Source organism: Contarinia nasturtii, unplaced genomic scaffold (genome assembly GCF_009176525.2).
Source record: "Contarinia nasturtii isolate CC-2019 unplaced genomic scaffold, AAFC_CNas_1.1 Cnas_scaffold_78, whole genome shotgun sequence".
In the NCBI taxonomy this organism is placed as follows: Eukaryota; Metazoa; Arthropoda; class Insecta; order Diptera; family Cecidomyiidae; genus Contarinia; species Contarinia nasturtii.
The window spans coordinates 2,812,884-2,834,263 of record NW_022197436.1 but is presented as its reverse complement, the minus strand read 5'-3'; the positions used below and the strand labels follow the sequence as shown (position 1 = coordinate 2,834,263).

The following is a 21,380-nucleotide window of genomic DNA, read 5'->3' as shown; positions in this document are numbered from 1 at the left end:
AAATCTAATGGTTTCTATTCCTCGGTACCCCCAATCATCCTGTGAAGTCATATTTTGTATTACTTTTCTTGTTTGAAAGTTATCGTGTTAACAAATTTTTGCGCACAGGGTAAAATTTTACGCACATACATTCGGACATCGAAAAAACGCTCGATTCGTGTTCCCTGGCCCCAAAAACACCCAGAAAACACATTTTTGATGGGTGTTAATTTTTCGACCGATTCCAATACTTTACCTTACACACTAGGTGTGTGCGGAAAAGTAAAAGGAAATTGGTGGTGGAAAAATGTAGATTTTTCAAATCAACTCATCTTCACACATACTTAAACCGGTATAATAACCATATGAGCTGTGTATTCGAATAAGGTTTATACAATAACTAATGCCACTGGCAACAGTTGTATTTATTAACTCACAAGAAATCATACTCGAGATACCAATACGTTTTGTGCACGCTTCGAACAACACCACTTTATTTAGGCTCTATTGCTGATTTACTATACACCTATTTTGTTGTTGTCCTTCAATATAATCGAAACAAACGTGTGCCTGGGCTACATAAAAAGAAACAAGATTTCTCGTTATACTGCATCTTCACACATATTCCACTTTCGAATTGTTTCGTTCGATTTCGTTTTCGTTGTCATTTGTTTTAAAGTATTTACAAGTAAATTGATGTCGATATGTTTCGATTGGAACGAGTTAGTGTGACGTTTGTGTTCGACATATATATCGAAATAGTGAGAGCGCGCGTGCTTTTTTACTAAAAATGTACGTCGTTCATTCAGTCGTTGAGCCGTTTAGTCATTGAATCATTGAGCATAGATGTATGCTTACACTTTCTCTCTTTCCGTCTGGCTGTATTATTTGGTTTCCTCTATCTCTCTCTTTTCTTCATAATTGTAAGCTTAATAACGCTTTAAGCACGAGTGATGTGTACAATAGTGCACACTTTGCATTCGCACCACGTACCAAAACCGGACCATTATTAATCGAATTCTTCACTTCAGCGTTGTGTGTTTTGTTTGTTTTCTACCACTTGGTCGTATTTTTTAATTTCCTCTTCTGCATCGAAGAGGAGTGAGAACAAGCGATAGAGAGAGAGAGAGAGAAAGAGAGACCGAATTCTGCCCGGCAAAAATACAACGATTTATTTCGAATTGAATGGAGAGTTGTCCAGTCTCGATTCTCTTGAGCATTATGGTCGTGTGATATGGGACTTATTGAACAAGTTTACCTCTAAGCGATTTTAAGAAAATACATAGTAACTCATTTTGGCTCGTCGACTCTTCTTCCGCTTGAACGATATACGAAAAATGTGCCCCGGCAAAAATGGAATGTTGAATTGAGTTGTTGCACGTCGAAGTTGTTTCCAAACCAATTCAGATGTACATAAGCGCATTGTACACACACACACACACACACTCATACGAAAAAAGAAGAAGACGCCAAGATTTATGTACATTGTATTCACATGCAATTTATTTCAAAGGGTTTTTAATTTTTTTTTCTCTGCATCTACCACGCCTTATATTTATTTCTTTTCGCAAATAATATGAACGGGGAAAAAAATTAATCGAATGCAAACTTTTCATCGGCGTGATTATTTATTTAATAGTAAATTCCAGATAAAACATACCTTTTAACTCATACTCACCAATGTACTTTATTTATACACAAACACCGTAATCCACCGTTTCTCTTGTAGATGCCATTTCTCTTGAGAAAATGAAAATCATTTCAAATAAAATGCCAAGTAAAACAAGACGATACGATAATTCCATTTAAAACTTTCAAATTTAAATTAATAGTTTTTCTGTAATTTATTTAATTCGATAATTAAACTTATTCATAAATATCTTTTTTTTTGTAAATTTTTAATTACTTCCATAATAATAATAATAAGTTGGTTTTATGTACACGTTTCTTTAGGTCTTTATTATTTAATAATATATTTTTTTTGAATGTGTGTGTTTGAGTGAAGTGACTCTTTCTCATTTCCTTATTCTTTTAATTAACATATATACTCGCTGTTTTCCATTTGAAGTGAATGTTTTTTATTTTTATTTTATTTTATTTTTTTTTTTCTTTGTTTGCTTTGTTGGAATCCTAATTTACTTCTCCGAATAATTTTATTCGTTTATTTATATATACTATACTTAAGTTAGATTCATGTGCCTTCAGCATTTTTGTTTGTGCGGCGAATTCAATTAAAAGATTCACTGTTTGATTCATGTAAATGGTATGCATATGGGTGTGTGTATGTCAGAATTCGCTAGATCTTTCATTTGAATTCGCCGCCGTCCATTTTCGTCTTTCTTACAACTTTCTTTGATTACTTATTTGGGAAATGTTTCATTTTATCGCTCACTTTCTATTGAGAGAAATGTCCCAATTGGAATTTAAATAAAATTTATCTAAATAGTAGATGACATATGTATTGAAATGATTGTAAATGCTTGTATATATGTGTGAGTGAATGAATTTGTTTTTCCTTTGTCTCTTGGTGCATTGTAATTCAAAATGTTTTCAATTTTTCGATTTGCATCAGTTTTGCTCGAATTGGTTGAAATTGCAATTTTCTCTGTCCACAAAATTTATCTAAATTGTTGTTAGATAGAAACTGACTGATCAATTGAGTGTGTCAATGAGAGATTTGAGATTGTGTGTGTTTTGTGCCAAAGAGATGACGCGCATCATTCCTGTTCTTAATATTATATATTTTGTTTTTCTTTTCTTTGTCCGACGAGAGATTATACGCTCAATAACTTTGACTGTGTTTATATGTATAGTCACCCAAGTTTTTTTTTTGCTACACTATTCATCTGCATATAGATTAATTTTAATTTGAAAGACGAATTTTTAGTATAATGATTGCACTTTCTCGGTTCCATCGTCAATAGTAGCAGCGACTACTTGTGCATGCGTCGTGTATCCAATTTCAATTTCTATGCATTTCAACATAAAAGCCTTTGCACTCTGCTGTTCTGCACACACACACACACACACATCTCAATGTATAGAAGTATGTAATGTATTTGAGTCATTATGCATGCACATAAAATGAGAAGGAAAAAAAAATTAATCATATATTTTCAGAGAGCATTACTCTCTTTCTCTTTCATGCATATTCGTTGGATTTTTCGCTTCGTTTCTTCATTTTAGCTTTATACACTTTTAAACTCTCTTTCGATTCTGCTTTCGGTGTCTTTTCAACAAGTTTATTGTTAGGCATTACAGTTACGTCACTAGTTTGTATTCGTGTGGCTGGATGAAATGGCTTCCATTATCTCAAAACTGAAGAGTGCCGGAGATGAAGAGAGACTTTTTCGAGAGATGGGGCTGATACAGCTACTGGGCAACACATATTCTCATTCAAAAACTTCGTTTCGTATAAATTTTCATTATAGGATTTTCGTTCTGTACATATACATATAATATATATCTACGTGAATATTACACACGTAGTATATGTATATGTATGGTATTGGTCTTCAAATGTTCCGTACTTTTTTTTTATTCCACTCTTGTTTCATACTTTGGGTTATTTCCCCTTTTTAGCTTGTCCCCCCTCTGTCTCTTTTCCTCAATGTTTCTGTCGTTGGTCCATTTTGTTTTATTCTTTCGTTCACTAAAATACCGTTCAAAACTTTTTGAAGAAGTTTCCGTACAAAATTTTAAGATTTATAGAAAAAGTTCTTCAATGTTGGACGACAAAAGAAGAACACATGCAAACATTATGTTTGTGTGAACAACGCAGCAGTTTTGGGATCAATAGAAATTATTCGATGCAAAAATCTCTTCACTTAGCTCTTCTCTCTATTTCACTTATATTTTCCACTTTCATTCCGCACACACGCTCTTTCTCAATTTTCGTTTCGTTTTCTTTTTCTTCGTTCTTTTTTCTTCACTTCTATCGACATAATGTCAATTGACCGAAATATCCTCCTTGTGAATACCCAAGCATACCTTTTGTCATGCTCTTCGAATACACACACACACAAGCACTGCAATCACTCATTCTCCGTTTCTATCTATCTTCATATCTTGTTCACAATTCGCTGAATCTTTTAATCGAATTCGCTACCATATTTAGCTGCCTTCGTTCAATGTTACGTAATAAATTTGTTTGTGTTTTGTTTACCAATCGACCGGTCAGCACTACACGTATTTTAAATACAAAGGTTGCTTCAAAAGTTTTTTTGTTGTTGTCGTCATATTTTTATCTTCGCATTTATGTTGCATAGGTGTATAATCATTTCTTGCAAATTAAATAGTTTTTGGCAAAACTGATTGAATTCAGCATGTTATAGGATTACAGCAGATTACAAAATGTATCGATTGTCGTACCTGTTTTGGCACATTGTTATGTTGTGCAATATTGAAATATTAAGTGGCTCCGTATGTGGTATTATCAAAAATTCAATCGAATTTTCTGTTCTTTAATTTATTCATGAGTTGGTCTATGCATTGCATAATTTGAAGAAAATTGCTTTCGAGATAGTTGATCGACAATAAAAAACGACACACGATTTTCTTCGTCTTATGCCCGATGCAAAAGTTATTTCTTTATGTGCCTGCAATCTATTTGGCAAAATGCAACTGCAATATTCTCTCCCAAGAATTACACTTTCGAAGCAACCCCGATGTGCAAAACAAACCAAAAACGTTTAAAAACGATGGAATGGACATGTAAGTCGAAAAAATGTATCTGTCTTGAATAAATTTCACCTAAAATTCTTTATAATACAAAATTACATACAAATTGTTTTGTTGTTGGTTTTTCTTTTGATTGAGTATCGTTTGTCGTAAGTTGATATTGAATTAATAATCGCAAATATTTGGGTCTTTTTGAAGTATATAAATGGTATTATTTTATGTATTTTGAAGAAATTCAGTTAGATTTTTTTTAATCCCTTAGTATATTTATGTATTTCTTTTCTTTAGTTTTGACTTAGTAAATTAGATTTTTTTTTCATTTTGTTTCTTTGTAGCGTTTCATTTCAATGTTAAATTCAATGTTAGGTTTTTTGAGTTAAACCCCTAATTTCAAATGGGGTTCTTTTTTTTTAACTTTAAGTGTTTATATCGTACATATACAGATATCTACTTGAGATAACGATTGTTCAAACCAATCATATTTACAATAATATTTCAATATGACTTGCCAGAGCGCTGTACATGTTTTTTTTCTCTTTTCGTTGGTGTGTTTAAATACCATTTATTGCTAACAACACGTAGGTATGTGAAATACAAAATGACATTGAGCGTCATCGTGTTTCGTTAAATGGCATTCCCAGTCAAATGACATTGCGTTAACATGCAGCCTCTGGTTTATATTTTTTATGTATCGGCATTCATTTTCGTTCACGTTTTTTTTTATTCATTTTGGAGACAACAAATTTCTGGCAAAATTATGAGAAAGAAGAGACAGAGGCGAATCATCGAATAAAACAGAATAAAAGATAAGAAACATTCTCATAAGTTGTATTTGAAATGCATTCGCTGCGCTTTGTTACAGATATTGCACCAAACTGAGCTAAATTATGTTTTTTAGCCAATACGCTGTCACTGTATCTTCCATTCTTAGCTGTTCGTTACTTAATCGAGCATTTCTGAAGCAATTCTGGATTCGTGGTGCAAAAATGTAAATGTTGACATATGAAAACAAAAATGTTCTTTTTTCAGCAATTTTGATTAGCTTAACATATCGTCAGCAGCTGATATTAGCCAAATAAAGTCAGCATTGAACAATGTCTTAAATCGACTTTAGATTTTGATTTACATCAAATGAAAAGAAATGTTTCGTTTGTTGTGTCGTGTGAAATGACTTAGTGCGTTGAATGCACGGATAAATGAAATAAAAAAAACTGTGTAAACAATTTTCGAAGACATAAAATGCTATCAATTACACAACGGCAAATGTAAGTTTTCCGTAATCGTTTGTTCCAAACTCTTTTTTTTCGTATTGTAAATTTTTTTCCAATGCAGTAAATAGAATGAAAGAGCACTTGCAAATGGGTTCTCTTTTCAAGAAATGAAACCAATTGCAGTTCAAGTATTGTACACAAGAGAAAAAAAAAGAGAATTAAAATCGACCGAAAAGATGATTTGAAAAAGTAAAACGTAATACATTCAATCAAATAATAAAATTTTAACATTGCCGGGACTTTTTCTGGATTTTTCTGCATGACTTTCTTTCTTATTTTTCTTGTACATTCAAACAATAATGAATGACAACAGTCGAAGAGTGTATTGTTCGATTGAAGTTTCTTCCTTGGTGTATCGCTTATGCAGCGAAAATCGCTTGTGACGTCTTTTCATTTCGATTCTCGTCTACCTCTGCCATTATAAATGTGATAGAATAAACTTTTCATTTAAAAAAAAAACGAAGCTTGAAATGCCTGATTCTTATTCTCATTGGATTGCCATACACAGAAATAAAAGTATTCAGAAAGCCTTGCATTTCTTCTTTCTCTCTCACGATGAAGTCATCAAAAAGTTTGAATGTTATGTGTTGCCGCTTTTTGTGTGTTGCTTAAGTTTAAGTTTATACTTTATGTAGATTAGCTTTAATTCCGCTAGCGCGCGCTCAAAAAAGGCATTGAACAACAATTTATAATTTGATTTGACGAATTCAATTCATTGTCGCCTGGTTTGCACATTTAATTTTATTTCACATTTACAATATCGACCATCTTAATTCGATTAATAAGTAGACCATTTACTTCTTCTTCTTCTTCTTTTTGATTCGGGAGATGTGTTTTTTTTTTATAATCAAATTCCATATTCTTTATAACTCGCTATAAATACTAACTATATTGCAACTGAAAAAGCAGTTGCTGAAAAATTTAAATCAAGACTTGTAAAATTATTTTCTCTTTTATGTATTTTTTTTTAAATTTAATTCATTAGAAATCACATTGATATCATCAACAGAGTTTTTGTTTTCGTTATATTTCATTTGTCAATGAAATTTTGTGCACATTCCTTTGTAGAATGTAAAATATTTTGGAGCGTCATGTAATAAACTTTGTATTTTATATTTAAAAAAAAACAAAACGTTTGTTACAATAAAAATAATGCATGTATAGTAATTTAGCGCATTCATCAAACGAATGCTTACCGACAATAAACCCGCTTGATGTCACAAAATATTGGCATTGTTGCGGCGAAATGTTATCGCTCTTTGCCGGCCGGTGCACGTTGTTTTGTTTTGTTTTAGTTTGATTTTTTAATTGTTGGCACCACAAAGTGCATACCGATATATTTATCAAAATGAATTCAAATTACAACAATGGTATTTTATTCGTATTAAATGTGTTTGAGCTTTTGCTGTTAATTTTCATTTGATTTTTGTTTTTTGTTATTAAATTGTTACTATGATTCAATAATATTTACGGTATTAATATAGAGAACAGACAGAGAACGTCAAAAAGATTATTGGATTGAAATTTGTTCGTGTGTATGTTTCCGGTTGGTTTGTTGTTTTTTTTGTTGTTTGTTTTGTGTGCTAACATTTTAATTATCGTATCGATGTGTGTATGAATTTGTGTTTATGTTGTCCATTTGTGTGTGTGTATGTTTTGTATATGTATACATGTATAATTGCATTTATATGATGAATTGGAATAAAAAATGTGTTCACAGAGCCGTATCACCGACTCTGTGCGTTTCCTATAGTCATACCGTACTTTCACGCTTTACCATTAAGGGTGTTTCTACCGTCACTTCCTCATCGACTAAAGTAGCCGGTATACAATGTCTTGCCGCTCTCGAATTCAAATGATGCATTGCAATTTGCGATGGTGGCGGTGGTGCTGTTTGTAAACTGCTTATTTGAACTTGTGGTATTTGCCGAACACTACTAGCAATTGTTCCGCCATACGATGTCCAGTGATGTGCTCCCATTTGTCCAGGATGCTGGCGAGGCAGTGTACATGTTGTCATTTGATTTTGGAACGTATTCTGAACGGGACTCTGTAACAAACAACAAGGATAGAGAGAGAAAAAGACAACAAAAAACAGAGAAACATGCATTAGCAAACAATTTTCAAAAGAATTTGATGCGATAAATTGGCTATAAACATTCTTGCAACTGAATTCTAAAAATTTTCCGGACCAACGAATTGATTGATATGGCTTTTTATTCGATCGCAAAGCTGAAATGAGTGAAATGCTTTCACAAAAATATACACATACCCTTCCGGTCACATTCACATGCACATGTACTCAAGCACTAAAGATATAAGCGAACATATACAAAAACGATACTTGTCGGTCAATAAGGATTTCATCGTTTGTAACTTCACTTCTTTTTTTTGTGTGTTCGGGTGTGTGTGTGAAGTAAAAGCTTCTGAACCCGACGGGATTGGCTTCAAATCAATCGCTCAGTTATTTGCTCATTTTTGAGCAATTGCAAACGTGCAGCCAATACAGCAACTGGAAAAGCATCTACTAATGAATTAGAGCATCCGCAATTGAATAACGAGTGCCAAAAATTCGACTCATCGTCTCAAAAGAAATGATCTGAATGTATCGATGGTCAGATCGTTCGATTTTGTTAAAGCTCAGTGTTCACTTGGGCTAAAATAGAGATGGAGATGAGAGGGGAGCGAGAGATGGCAATCGAAAATATCAAGTGGTTATACTCCAACAGTTATATCAATTTGTAGAGCTTATGTGGAAACCAATTTGCTCAGGCTGAAGCTATCAAATCAAGCAATTTGGAAATTTGGCAGCTGAGCGACAGTGCAAAAATGACGTGAGTACAGCAAACGATGCAAACTCTTCTTTCTATACACGCAGACTCTGAAATCTGATAAACTAACGAATTGGAATCAATAGTGTGAATGAGTGTGCCTGCCGAGCTGGCATGCACACAATTTTACGTGCAATGATCGAAAGAGATAGGCAAAAACTGCACATGAAAAAACAACAACAGCAATTCTGGCACGCGAATCGCCTATTCGCCTATTTTCTTCTTTGCGCTGGAAAACAATGCACGTCTATTTCTATGCCAATCTCTGCGTTCAACAAACAAATATTGGATTTTGTTTGTTTTTATTCGTTTTTGAAAATGTTGCGATCGACATTTCGCGTTCTAAATACTTCCATAATGAAATGCATTTGCGTTTAATGGCCATTCACGACTGTACAAAGCCCAACAAATACACGAGAAACGAGACACAGAGACCATATAGCTTACTGCATACACCAGCACATGCATCAAATGTTTGAATTGTGTCCGATTCACATTTTTGATACACCATTAAGTGATGCAGTTACATAACAAAAGACCCAACAACAATGTTTACTTATTCACATTTTCAACCAACGATTTTCTATCCCGTAAAAGTCTATATAATTCAGGCGTGTATCATAGTCGTTCACATATCCGCTGGTCCAACATTTTTTTTTTTTTTTTCAAACCCAATGTTTACGGTACCGGTTCGTGTGTACTGTGTGTACACTACTGAAAATATTCACTCGTTTGGAGTATTTCGCCTGGTGAAATGTACCTTGGTATGCTGCGGTTGTATGCCAGCACATTAGCTTACTGAAAAATGATTTCAATTACACGGATCACAAATCGTGAATTCTCATTGATGGGCAGGAGTTTTATTTTCTATCTCATCGACTTTAACAAAGAAAAACAATTTTGTTGAGCTGCTATTAACGAACTCATTAGTTCAACAGTCAGTAAGTGTTTAAATGAAGAGAATGTTAAAATACAAATCATTTGTGTTATTTTGTGGTAATTGAAAATTGGATGTGTTGGAAAATTGTAGAAATGTTAATGAAATTGTTTGGTCCACTTTGATTTTTAGTATGGGGACAGAAAAATCACCCAAATATTGACGAAAACAATAAAATAAAATAATTGCTATTAAAATTGATCTGAAATCTTTCACAAAGACCTTTGGAGGGAGACGCAAATTTATCAATCTAAATGTTTTGTTTGGTTTCCATTTTAACTTTGTCAATAGTTATTAGTGATTTCCAACAAATGCAAATATTCCACCGTATTCAGATCAAAGTCGAAACAGGAGGCTACCGAATGTAAATCAGCATCAACAACAAAACCAAATATTTGAATGCCGTTCATATTTTTGCATATTTTCTACTTACATACATAATGAATCTGTCAATGATTGCACAGTTTTTGGAGTACAATTGTCACAATATTAAAAGTTATTTCCATTTCCCGCCATCTTTCATTTTGGAAATGGTGCATTGTGAGAGTTAAAATATTCACATTGAAAATAATTGCTTTGCCTTTGTTCAGATGTTTTTTGATTTTATTTCATTTTCCTGTGGTCGATCCCATTGCATCGTTACCATCGAGCCAAAACTTTTAACACTACACCATTTTGATCGTTGGTCCTGTCTAGTGCGCCCCTATAACAGTTTATTCATATTTCGACATTTATGATGCATGTGCAAAATAATAACATAAAGAAGTTGGTTAACAGCAAAAAGCGACAGAAAAATTGCACCGAACGACGAATGAAATCCCTTGTGGAAAAATAGTACCATAATTGACTAAATTCCAATAATAATCGATCATGGTTGTTAATTAAGACGAATTTGTGGATGGAAAAGTAAGAATTCTAGTCTATAGACAGACATTTTTTTTAACTTTGGGTAACAAAAAACCGACTTTGCATTGGAAAAACCAAATCTACACTGATGACAGATCTGTTGAATTTTTGTCTTTGTATTGGATAATTTGAGACTACAACCATTTTTGGGACAAATTTTATCCCTAACTAACTTCATACTTATCCACGATTCGTATACAAAGATTGCCATACAACATTTTTAAACAACGTTGTCACTTAACCTTTCTCCTAAAGTGTTTCTAATATTAAATACAACATGTTTATCTATAAATGTTACGAATGTGATGAAAAATTCAATGAAACGAAAAATGTTATAGATCATTTGAAAAAAGTACATAAAGTGAAAGAAAAAGTGATGAAAATAAAATGTGTGAAAAATTTTGGGGCGCATGTCTGTTCACGCACTTTTCTCACTTTTGATGGTTTACGAAAACATTTGAATAAATGTCATTCGGATGACAATAAAATGGGTGAAATGGTAAAAAAAAATGTTTTTTCTATTCATTTTTTTTTTATATTTTGTGATTGTTAATTTTCCAATAAATAGAATTTTAATGAAAATATGATCGATGGTTCTGTGGATGTTTCTCAAGATGTTGATAATTTATGTGACAATTTAAACTTATTGAGTTGTGAACAGCAGGTAAACAAATATCTTTTTTAGTTGTATCTCATACATATTATTATTATCTTTTGTTTTTGTGAACTCTGCAGATTTCCACTCAAGAAGAATGCGTAAATTACCAGGTTGATGTGTCAAATTTTTATTCGTTGTCGGAATGTGAAGCAGCAGAAGGTCCATTTTGTGCAGATATCGACAATAAAATTGACTGTGCTAAGACGGAAAATTCTACAGCCATTGCGGATTTCAATCTTTTTTTTTCATCGTTCTCAACCCGAGTTTCCAAACTGCATTTGAATAACAAAACTAACGATGAAATCTATCGGATTTGTAAAGACCTAGTGATGAACACTCTCTGTTTAAACAAAACATTATTGAGTGCAGATTTGCGTACTGACCCAATTCAAGTGATTGATGCCACGACTCATTTCATTTGTGATAAATTTGAGGAATATTCAACGGCATATAAGCGGACGAAAAAATACAAAAGCAATCAATTGTTTGTTCAACCAAAAGAATTATCACTTGGTGTGAAATGGGAAAAGGTGCGTGATAAAACATCGAAAATATCCGTTCCGAAATTAACACCATGCAAATTCCAATATGTTTCAATTGTTGATACACTTGAATCATTATTCAAACGTGAGGATTTCAGAGAAGCATACATGAGACATAATTTTGATATGCAAAGTAATGATTTTCATTCTTGTGTTAGGGGAAATTACAGAGACTTTTGCTGTGGACGAGTATTCGCACAAAATGATTTTTTTCAATCAAATCCATCTGCTATTAGAATTAATATAGCAAACGATGATTTCGAAACAGGAAATCCATTGGGGTCAAAAGCAACTGTTCATAAGTTGTCAGCATTTTATTTCACAATAGAAAATATGCCCCCAATCTACCGATCAAAACTTGAAAACATATATTTATTATGTCTTTGTTACACCGACGATTTAAAAACTCAATATACTGATATAAATGACATTTGGCGTTTGATTCAACGCGACATCAATAATTTGGAAATTCATGGAATCGATATTGGGGATGGAAGAATCATAAAAGGAACTCTAACAAATACATCATTTGACAACCTTGGTGCAAATCAAGCATTTGGCTTTTCGGAATCATTCAATTCAACATATTTTTGTCGAATTTGTGAAATGTCTAAATCAGAATGTAAGTCAAAAAGTAGCGAGGACCCATCGAAAATTCGCAAAATAGATACATACAATCAGACTATACAGCACATAATAAATTCTATTAATGTAGATCTCAAAGAAACCCATGGAGTGAAAAAGAAATGCGTATTGAACGAATTAAAGTATTTCCACATTCTGAAAAATTGGTCGGTGGATATCATGCATGATCTGAACGAAGGTGTTATTACATTTATATTAAAAGGATTTTTCTCAAAAATGATTGAAATAGGTGTATATTCGATCGAAAATCTCAACGACTGGGTTCAGAACTTTGATTACGGTTCTTTAAATCAAAAAAATGTTCCTTCGAAAATTTCTCTTGAAAAATCAAATTTGAATCAAAACGCAGCACAAAGCAAATGTTTACTTCAACATATTTCATTCATTTTTTGGAAACATCGGAATAATGTATATTTGGAAGATTTTTGGCAATGTATTCAAAGTTTATTACGTATTGTCGTTATTTGTTACTCAAGAGAAATACTTCAAAAAAATGTAGATTCCTTACGCAAAGAAATTGAAATTCATTTGAATATTCTACAACGACTACGTCTTCAGCTAATACCGAAACATCATTTTCTCATTCATTATCCAAGAGTTATCGAAGAAATGGGACCCCTTGTAAACATGAGTATGCATCGTTTCGAACGCAAACATAAACAACTCAAATCCTTCATGAAAAATAATTCTAATTTCACGAATATTACACAAACGATCGCTAGAAAACATCAGGAGTATTTTTCTGCAATCACAAACAGCTACATAATCAAAATTGAGTCTGGTGTACCAAAATGTTTACCAAATATTTACTTTGAGTCGTATTTGGAATTGTTTAAAGAACATAATGTTCTGACTCAAAATTTAATGGTAGTGCAATTTATGAAATATTGCAACCAATATTACACAGACCACTTATTTATTTTTCATAATGGTACATTCAATGAAATTTGTAAAATTTTCAAAGTAAACGACAATTATTGTTTCTTGTGCACTCAGTATGAGGTTTTGAAATTTGATGAATTCCATAACAGTTTTGAAATAAAACAATCAGAAGAACAGAGTTACATATTGATCGATTTTGACACCCTGAAACATAAAACCGTATACGAGAAAATAAAATTAAACCAGTCTTATTATGTAATTTGTGATACGTTAATTTTGGGAAATCAGTTTAATATTTTTGATTAAAAAGCTAATAGCTGGTGATCAATGTTAAACATTTATGTTCAAGTTCAATAGTTATATAATTTTTTTACTATTTTTCGTTGGCCACTTTTTTGTACTAAAAATGATAAAAACATCAAATACTCTTTGCTGATTAAAGTTAATTAAACGAAAGATTGAGAAGAAGTGTTATTTCGAGATGTTATAAGTATTATCTAAGGTTTCAATTCTCTAAGTTCGACAATTTATGTATAAAAATAAATGATGGGCTTTGGAAATTATTAGCTCAAAACTGTGATTTATTACACTTTTATTTGATACTCTAAATTTTTCAACGAATGTAAGAAGTTTTAAATTCACTCCAGTTCAACACATAAGTGTAATACAAATTAATTCTGAATAATTAAAAAAAATAAAAAACAAAATAAAATTATGTTCGTATAAAATGTACGAAATTATTAATTATTTACTTGAAATTATATCGAATTAACTTGTATTACGTATTAGCTGAATCAACCATAATTTTTTTCTTATATTAAAATATGTTTTTAATTATTCAGAATTACGTTGAAATTACCTACATTGAAATCAGAAACTGCAATTTAAACAGAGTCTCTATGATAGAGGGGTATGCTTCGAGAAAACTTGTATGCCGAACCTTTAAGTAATATAATATTCAACTGTCAAATTTCCAAATTTGAAAATAACGAAAAATACACAGTAATAATATCAATTACACCAATACGATGCTTTTAAATCAGTTTTTATTAAAAAATAACCGAAATACAAATATATGAAACTATCAGTCGTATTTTATTCGATATTGATGACGCTAGAAATACTTTGGAATTGAAATGACTTTGTTTGATTCATCGCTAAACTTGACGCACATTCGTAAAGGGTATTATTGTTAAGCTTAACAATACTGTCATAGTGATTACGCTGACTATTAGGCACATTTTCCTTTTTGGTATTTGGGTTGGATACACGGAAAGCAAGTGTGATGACATCTTCATATGATGAATCGAAATGATTACCATAGTTGACCTCACCCCATTCATTAAAAACAACTATATTTGCTTTGAACAATTCACTAATTGCTTGAACACTCTCCGAACCACCCCAATAGCGATCTTTAGATAAGTACTCATCAAGAAAATGTTCCAAGCCTACTTCCTCGTTTTGACTTTTTGCTTTTTTGTCCTCATAAATACGACCTAATAATTTTCGCTCGTATAGCTTCAAATTTGCTTTTATGTGGCTAACAACTTCCTTTCTTAGTTCAGCTACTCCTTGCTTGTATTCATCTGAATCAACCTCGAAATGATAACGTTGATGCACAGTTGCTCCAAAAAGACAATTTCCATCCTTGGGAATTTTGCATAGTTCAATTGTTGAAAACTTTCCAGCGCTCAATTGAATTTCACATTCAGATGCCATCTCTTTGTTTTGAAATGCATTATTACTCATTCGAATGTTATGGAACTGTAATTGCGCTCGTAGTTTATGAAGCTGAACATTAAATTCGTCATCTGTTTTCAATGGTTCAATATCTAATTCAATTAACGTCTGTTCCATTTCGCTGTCTAGATTGAGAACGAAATAAGAATTTGTATCTGTTTCCTACAGCAATTTTTTTTCAATTGTCACATACCATTGTCAATTGAATTCGTTTCACTGGAACTGTTTTCAAAATCATCACCGATTTGTCTTGTCTGCATCGTATCTTCAGCAACACAAACAACTTTGTCTTTTGGTCCTTGGTTTGTATCTTTTTCAATTGGATGTATCTTTTGTAAGTGATGGTAGGCAAAGTTTGAAAGCAACCACTTATGACCATTCCAATATTGCGAATAAAGCTCTTGTCGCCTTTTTTTGCTCTTTTTCCCAGTTTCGGATTCGGTGTCGCATATAATACAACGAACACGTCCATTTATAACTCCATTCTGATTTCCAACAATAACCATATCCTTTTTGAAAAGCGACGTCACGCATTCACCATATGGTTGCAACAAATTTAATATACCATTAAAAAGTTGTTCTTGTAATTCTTCCTCACCATTGCTTTCATTTCGTTCAACGTTTTGCGGACTTGGGCTTATTTCCCCCTTCAAATATCCATAACCTTTCTTTTGAACTGTTGATCGAACACATTCCGAAATTTGCTGTATCATTTTTATATCGCCACAAGTGAAGGTGAATTGGTCTGGTTTCGAATAATAAATCGGGCCGAAGAAATCAATTAAATTTGTTGTGATCTCGTGTTCATCAAGCCAGTTTTTAAATTGATTTTTGGCTATTTGCTCGATTTTGATGATATCATCGTTCTCAAATTTTTGAAGAGATAGCACATTTCCAAAATTGCAAAACCTTTTGTTACACATTATATATAATTAAAACATAATATCGAATAATTTATTACATGCTCATACTTACGTTAGAATATTTTTGATATATTTGGGTATAGCACAGAAATCAGATTCTAGAACATCCCAAAAAGTGTTATTTGTTTGAAATAGATCCATTTTCTGTTGTTTAGAATCATTTAGAATTGTGCAAAAAATGCACAAATCTATGTAAAGTTAGAAGATTGTTTATGTTTCACACACAGCGTAATACTGTTCAACAAATCTTCTTGAAGCATATCCCTCTATCGTTATTTAGAAATACTAATTTGGCAACTGAATTTTACGTAATAAAATTTAATTCAATCTAATTTCAAATAATTTTTAGATAAAACTGAATTATTAATAAGAAAAAAGAAATAATTTATTTGGAATTACAGGAAATTATTGACAATAAGTAACTAATACAATTAAATTATTAAAATTAATCAACATATAAAATTGTATGCAACGTATTTTTGTCACAAAATGTTTAAAACGAATTTTGTGACAAAAATATGTTGCAATTAATAATAATTTAATTGTATTAGTTACTAATTGTAATTAATTTCCTGTAATTCCAAATAAATTATTTCTTTTTTCTTATTATTAATTCAGTTTTATGTAAGAATTATTTGAAATTAGATTGAATTAAATAATATTACGTAAAATTAAGTTGTTGAATTAGTATTACTAAATAACGATAGAGGGATATGCTTCAAGAAGAATTGTTGAAGAGTACACTGACAGTTATAAAACCAGATGTCAACGTCGAATTAGCTGTCAACGCAGTCGTGATGGAATCAATTTCGGAAAAACTCCAAGTATCTCAATAAAAGATTTTTTATTGAAATGGAGGAAGAAAACACATACATTTTGCGCATAATTTGTCAAAGTAAAAGTTTGTTTGTTCCCTTCAAAGAGTCCGAACTAAACATCACGAAATTTCCAGAAAAGGGTAAGATAAAATACAATAAACCATGTGAAATATATTGGCTACTACGTTTCATTACTTTATTTGTTTTAGTCGCAAACGTTTTTGGCCTAAAATTTGGTGCCGATGTTTACTCCGGATTAATTTTAACCGACAATTTGGGCTTTGCAATCCCAAGAAATTTACTTGCTGACGTAATAAAAAAATTTCACAATGGAAGTATGTTCTACATAAATGTAGAATATGAAATTAGTGACACACGCCGTGGGCACTTTGAGCTTGTTACACCAACGGTAATTAATGAAATGAGTAAAATTATGTACAAATGCTCTATTTTTATTAATTCTCAGATTTTAGAAGACTATTTTCGTCGTCAAAATATGAGCAAATATTTGAAACACAAAAATGACGAACTCTTAAATGATTCTGTGCGTAAATATGTGATAAACTGTATATGTGATTTTATGGTTGAATCATTTGGAAATGGTGATCCAAATAAAATTTCAAAACAACAAAAATCAATTACGTGTGAGGCGGCCATCAAATTATTTATCGGTTTAAAGTCAAAGGATAGCGCCAATGCTCTGGTAACTTTTCCCGAATTTGTATATTTTGAACTTTTGAAAAATTATTCACTTTTTCAGAGTAAATTGTTGGGTGTTGGTGGTTATGTTAACAATAGACTAAAGTACCTAACGAGCAAATACACAGACCCCAATGCAAAGGAAGTTCCAAACCAACAAAGTGATATTGAAACAACGCCCGAAGAAGATCTTCTCTTCTTGAAAAACTGTGTAATCAAAAACACTGACGTTTCCATTATTATTTCGAAACTGAATACAACAAGAGATCTCCGTAAAAATATGATGATGAACCAGGATGTTGACTTGCGCGAATCTTTTCCGTATTTCTTTACTGACCCAAAATTGGCAAGTTAATTCGACATTATTTAACGCTAAAATATTAATTGTATAAGTCTTCGAAATATCAATTTACAGATTCAAATTGAATTTGAAAGAAATCCCGAGTTCGAATGTGAATGTAATGGTTTAATAGAAAAGTGGCCGACTTATATCTCAAATATAAAACAATTGTTCGGTGGACAGGTTGACCACGGTTGGCATTCGGAAATAGAATGTTTGTTGCTTCTTTTGCATATTTTCCCATCTCGATCGTGTCAATTACCATTGATAGATGCAATAAATAAATTGATTGTTTTTCGCGTTGTAAGACTTCCATGCATTAACCGTTAAGAATAAAATTAACCATAAGATTTTTCTTTAAATAAAATTATAGGTAGGAACTCCGCCAGAAAATATGATTGAAAACGACAACAACCATCCATATATTGTGGCATGTGGAACTTCGAAGAAGGATATTGTTTCATATTATATTGAAACCGAACGTCATTTGTTTCCGGTGATTATTGGCATTTAGCCATAGCGTTTATAGAACAATAATACGAAAAGAAAAAAAAACTTTTGTTTATGAATTGAACGTTGATGAAATTTTCTTAATGTTGCAAAGTTTAGGGGACTTGCATCATCATCATTGAAAATAGTCCAATTTTAATTTGACGAACAAAACCATCAAATGCATTGCTTTATATTTTGCAGTAAATAATTGCACACGATGATGAAGATCGAGTGTCCCGAAACATAGCACTAACTAACTACATCAGTCTTCAGCTGATAATAATATATAATGACTTTTTTTTCTTTCGTGTCATTTGTTTCGCATAAGTTATATGTATATAATTGAAATTCATGTTCAACATATCATTTTCAAAATTAATCCTTTCCAAAAACCTATTTCTCCTTAGCTACCATTTGAGTTCGGAATTTTGGAAACCTTTGACATCTTTTTTAAACTTCATCACGTTTTTCATATGAAGTTTGATAAGGCCTTGGAAAATATGATTGTTTTCATGCAACGCTTAATCTATAAATTGGAAAAAGGAAAGCAGAGCACTGCCAATATGAAAAACGTTTTCGAAAAACTGTCCAGCGTATTATAATTTTTGTTGCATTAACATAAATACCATTAATATTTATTGATCTCGAGAAAGTTCAAAACAACAAATTAGATGTAGTTTTCGCAAAAGCATAATTTCTATGATTCAACACAAATTTAAAAAAATGAAATGTGATGTATAAACTGCTAATGCTTGCAGTACAACTAATGATATTCAACACTAAGAACTTAGTTTTTTATTTTTTGAGATAATTTATTTTGAATATTGAGAATGATTTGAATGAGTTTTATTGAAGTGCAATAGTGCCATAGAAAAACCTTAAGTATTCATGTGTTAAAACGAACGTTTGAAAAAACGTTCTTCAACGGTACTGATTTATTATTGACTTTGAAAATTAATTTTGACGTAAGTTTAGATTATTTTGCATATTTTTTGAAGAAAGATAGATCTTTAAAAAAGTTGTTACTTTCATTTCATATGTCATGAAGTAATTATAATTCATTTAAAAATCCATTAAAGTCCAAAAATATATATTTGATCATAATCTTATTAATTCGTTGAGCGTTTTATTTATGATTTGAACTAAAATGATGTATTAATGTTATACAGTTCCAAACACTTTAAGTGTTAGTGGCAAGAAGAAGAAATATATTTATGATGATGGTTAGAACTTGAATCAATCAAATAACTATACTATATATATTAAAATTTAAAAACAATTAGACCAAAGTCCATCCGATTTCGATTTTAAAAATTAAAATAAAAAACAAAAATACGATAAATGAAATGTGAATTACAATGGTAAAAATTCCTCTTAGATTAACCCTCTGTTTCAATTCTAATGCCGTACAGAATACAATTTATTCACAATGAATTTTATACTCCGCCTAGAGACGGTGCTATGCACTAGAGTGTTAAGATTACATTTCGTATCATTAGTCATTAAATTTAGCCTGACTTTATTCATGTTTAAACACTTTGGATAATTGGCATTTTGAATGTCGATACATATTCTTCTTATTCATCATCAGCTTGCTATAGCAAGTTAAGCCTATGGTTTTATTGAAATGATTTGTTTTTATTTGTTTGAGTTTTTTTGCTTCATTTTTTTGGGTTAATATATTAATTTTAACAATATCTCTAATTAATATCACCTCATTTTGCTTCATTTTCATTGTTTTTTTCTTCATCTTTACTTGTCTGTTATAAAATAATAATTGCCTATGAATTTGGTAAAAACTTTTCATTAACTTCTAAGTTTTTGAGTAACTTTATTCATGATGTTCCCGATCGTACTTAATTGTGTTATAATTTACACTTATGTGTGCTTGTGAACATGTCGTTTTAATTCATCTATGGATACCGTTTTTTTTTTTTAAATTTAAAATCTAGATTTCGACTAACATCATCTTTTGCCACACCTAATATCATTTCTCTTTGTGGACAAAAAAAATGAATTCCAATGCATATATTTCATATTGCATCTTAAACGTAACAACTCTAAAAAAAATTCCATTTAAAAACGAATTTTGGCGTTTTCTTTGTATCTATGTTATTTTTGTTCAAATGAATGTTGTGTAAATTTTAAGCTGTTCGGTTGAAATTTAACTGTTTCTCTGTCTTATATTTACGTATCGTTATGCTTATTTCAGATTTTTTTTTCTTTTAAATATATATAATATATATGAATGTGTGTGTGATTCTATCTAAATTGGGTAAATGTAATTTCATTTGATCTGAATCATTGTGTGTCTTTATATTCTCTTCCTTCAAACTAATTTATTATTTTTTTTATATTCTCTGAGAATATCTGGGCAAAATAGGTCACGTTCTAACAACCACAAATCATCTTTCTTTTCAAAACCTTTCCATCGAACTAAAAACAACATTTGGTCGTTTTCAGTTTTGTGTGCCAACAAGCGTTCCACTTCATAAAGGTCCTGACATTTTTTTTGACCAGTTGTAGTTCTGGGTGTTCGATTTCTTTTAACTGCTGGCTGTTCCACTAATTTTAGTGGTGTACGTACGAGCTTCCGTTTCAAATGTTTCTTGTCGTTCTCTTCTTCCATTTCCTTTTCATGTTGTATACTTGGCTCATGTGATTTTTTGCTCGATTCCGGAGTGCATTGCTCAACTGACTTGTCCAAATTGCTCTTATTCTGTGAATTTTCATCCGATTGCATTTTTAGAAAAACGTTTTGTTCTGAAGACATCTGCGTAAGCTTTTCGTCGTACAATTGCTTTGCGTCCAACATCTCAGTAAGTTTTGCCTTCAATGTCGAAATTTCTGCCACGTGTTTATCCGACATGGATTTTAGCGATGACTCATGTTGAGCTGACATTTTGTTCATTTCATCAACGGCCGATTGTTTTGCATTAACCATGTCTTCATGCTTCTTGGCCATATCGTCATAATTTGCCTTCAATTGCGAAATTTCCTCAGCATGTTTATTGGACATCGTTTTTAAAAGCAA

The 21,380-nt window shown here is 31.6% G+C and overlaps 3 protein-coding genes across 3 annotated transcripts in view; 1 reads left to right on the top strand and 2 right to left on the bottom strand.

Moving 5' to 3' along the window:
• Nucleotides 1-7,018: 7,018 nt before the first annotated feature.
• The window catches only part of LOC116337068 (protein turtle), a 168,880-nt gene continuing 154,518 nt past the window's right edge, over nt 7,019-21,380 (bottom strand). Inside the window, exon 18 of the mRNA XM_031761373.1 lies at nt 7,019-7,980. Coding sequence (XP_031617233.1) covers nt 7,684-7,980 — 297 coding nt within the window. The 3' untranslated portion in view covers nt 7,019-7,683. The remainder of the gene's footprint in view (nt 7,981-21,380) is intronic.
• Nucleotides 14,454-16,156, bottom strand: LOC116337085. Its single transcript, XM_031761397.1, has 2 exons — nt 16,050-16,156; nt 14,454-15,983 (listed from the first exon to the last, which is right to left on the bottom strand). The coding sequence occupies exons 1-2, from the start codon at nt 16,136-16,138 to the stop codon at nt 15,260-15,262; spliced, it is 813 nt and encodes a 270-aa protein (XP_031617257.1). The 5' UTR covers nt 16,139-16,156; the 3' UTR covers nt 14,454-15,259.
• Nucleotides 16,790-18,967, top strand: LOC116337077. The gene is made up of 7 exons (XM_031761384.1): nt 16,790-16,955; nt 17,025-17,224; nt 17,282-17,518; nt 17,576-17,860; nt 17,930-18,157; nt 18,228-18,350; nt 18,754-18,967. The coding sequence occupies exons 1-7, from the start codon at nt 16,850-16,852 to the stop codon at nt 18,946-18,948; spliced, it is 1,374 nt and encodes a 457-aa protein (XP_031617244.1). The 5' UTR covers nt 16,790-16,849; the 3' UTR covers nt 18,949-18,967.

Coding starts and splice junctions, on each gene's coding strand:
- LOC116337077 (XM_031761384.1), top strand. CDS start 16,850: ATGGAGGAAGAAAACACATACATTTTGCGCATAATTTGTCAAAGTAAA. Junction 17,519..17,575: donor AGGATAGCGCCAATGCTCTG/GTAACTTTTCCC, acceptor TCACTTTTTCAG/AGTAAATTGTTGGGTGTTGG. Junction 17,861..17,929: donor TCTTTACTGACCCAAAATTG/GCAAGTTAATTC, acceptor ATCAATTTACAG/ATTCAAATTGAATTTGAAAG.
- LOC116337085 (XM_031761397.1), bottom strand. CDS start 16,138: ATGGATCTATTTCAAACAAATAACACTTTTTGGGATGTTCTAGAATCT. Junction 15,984..16,049: donor TATATCAAAAATATTCTAAC/GTAAGTATGAGC, acceptor GTGTAACAAAAG/GTTTTGCAATTTTGGAAATG.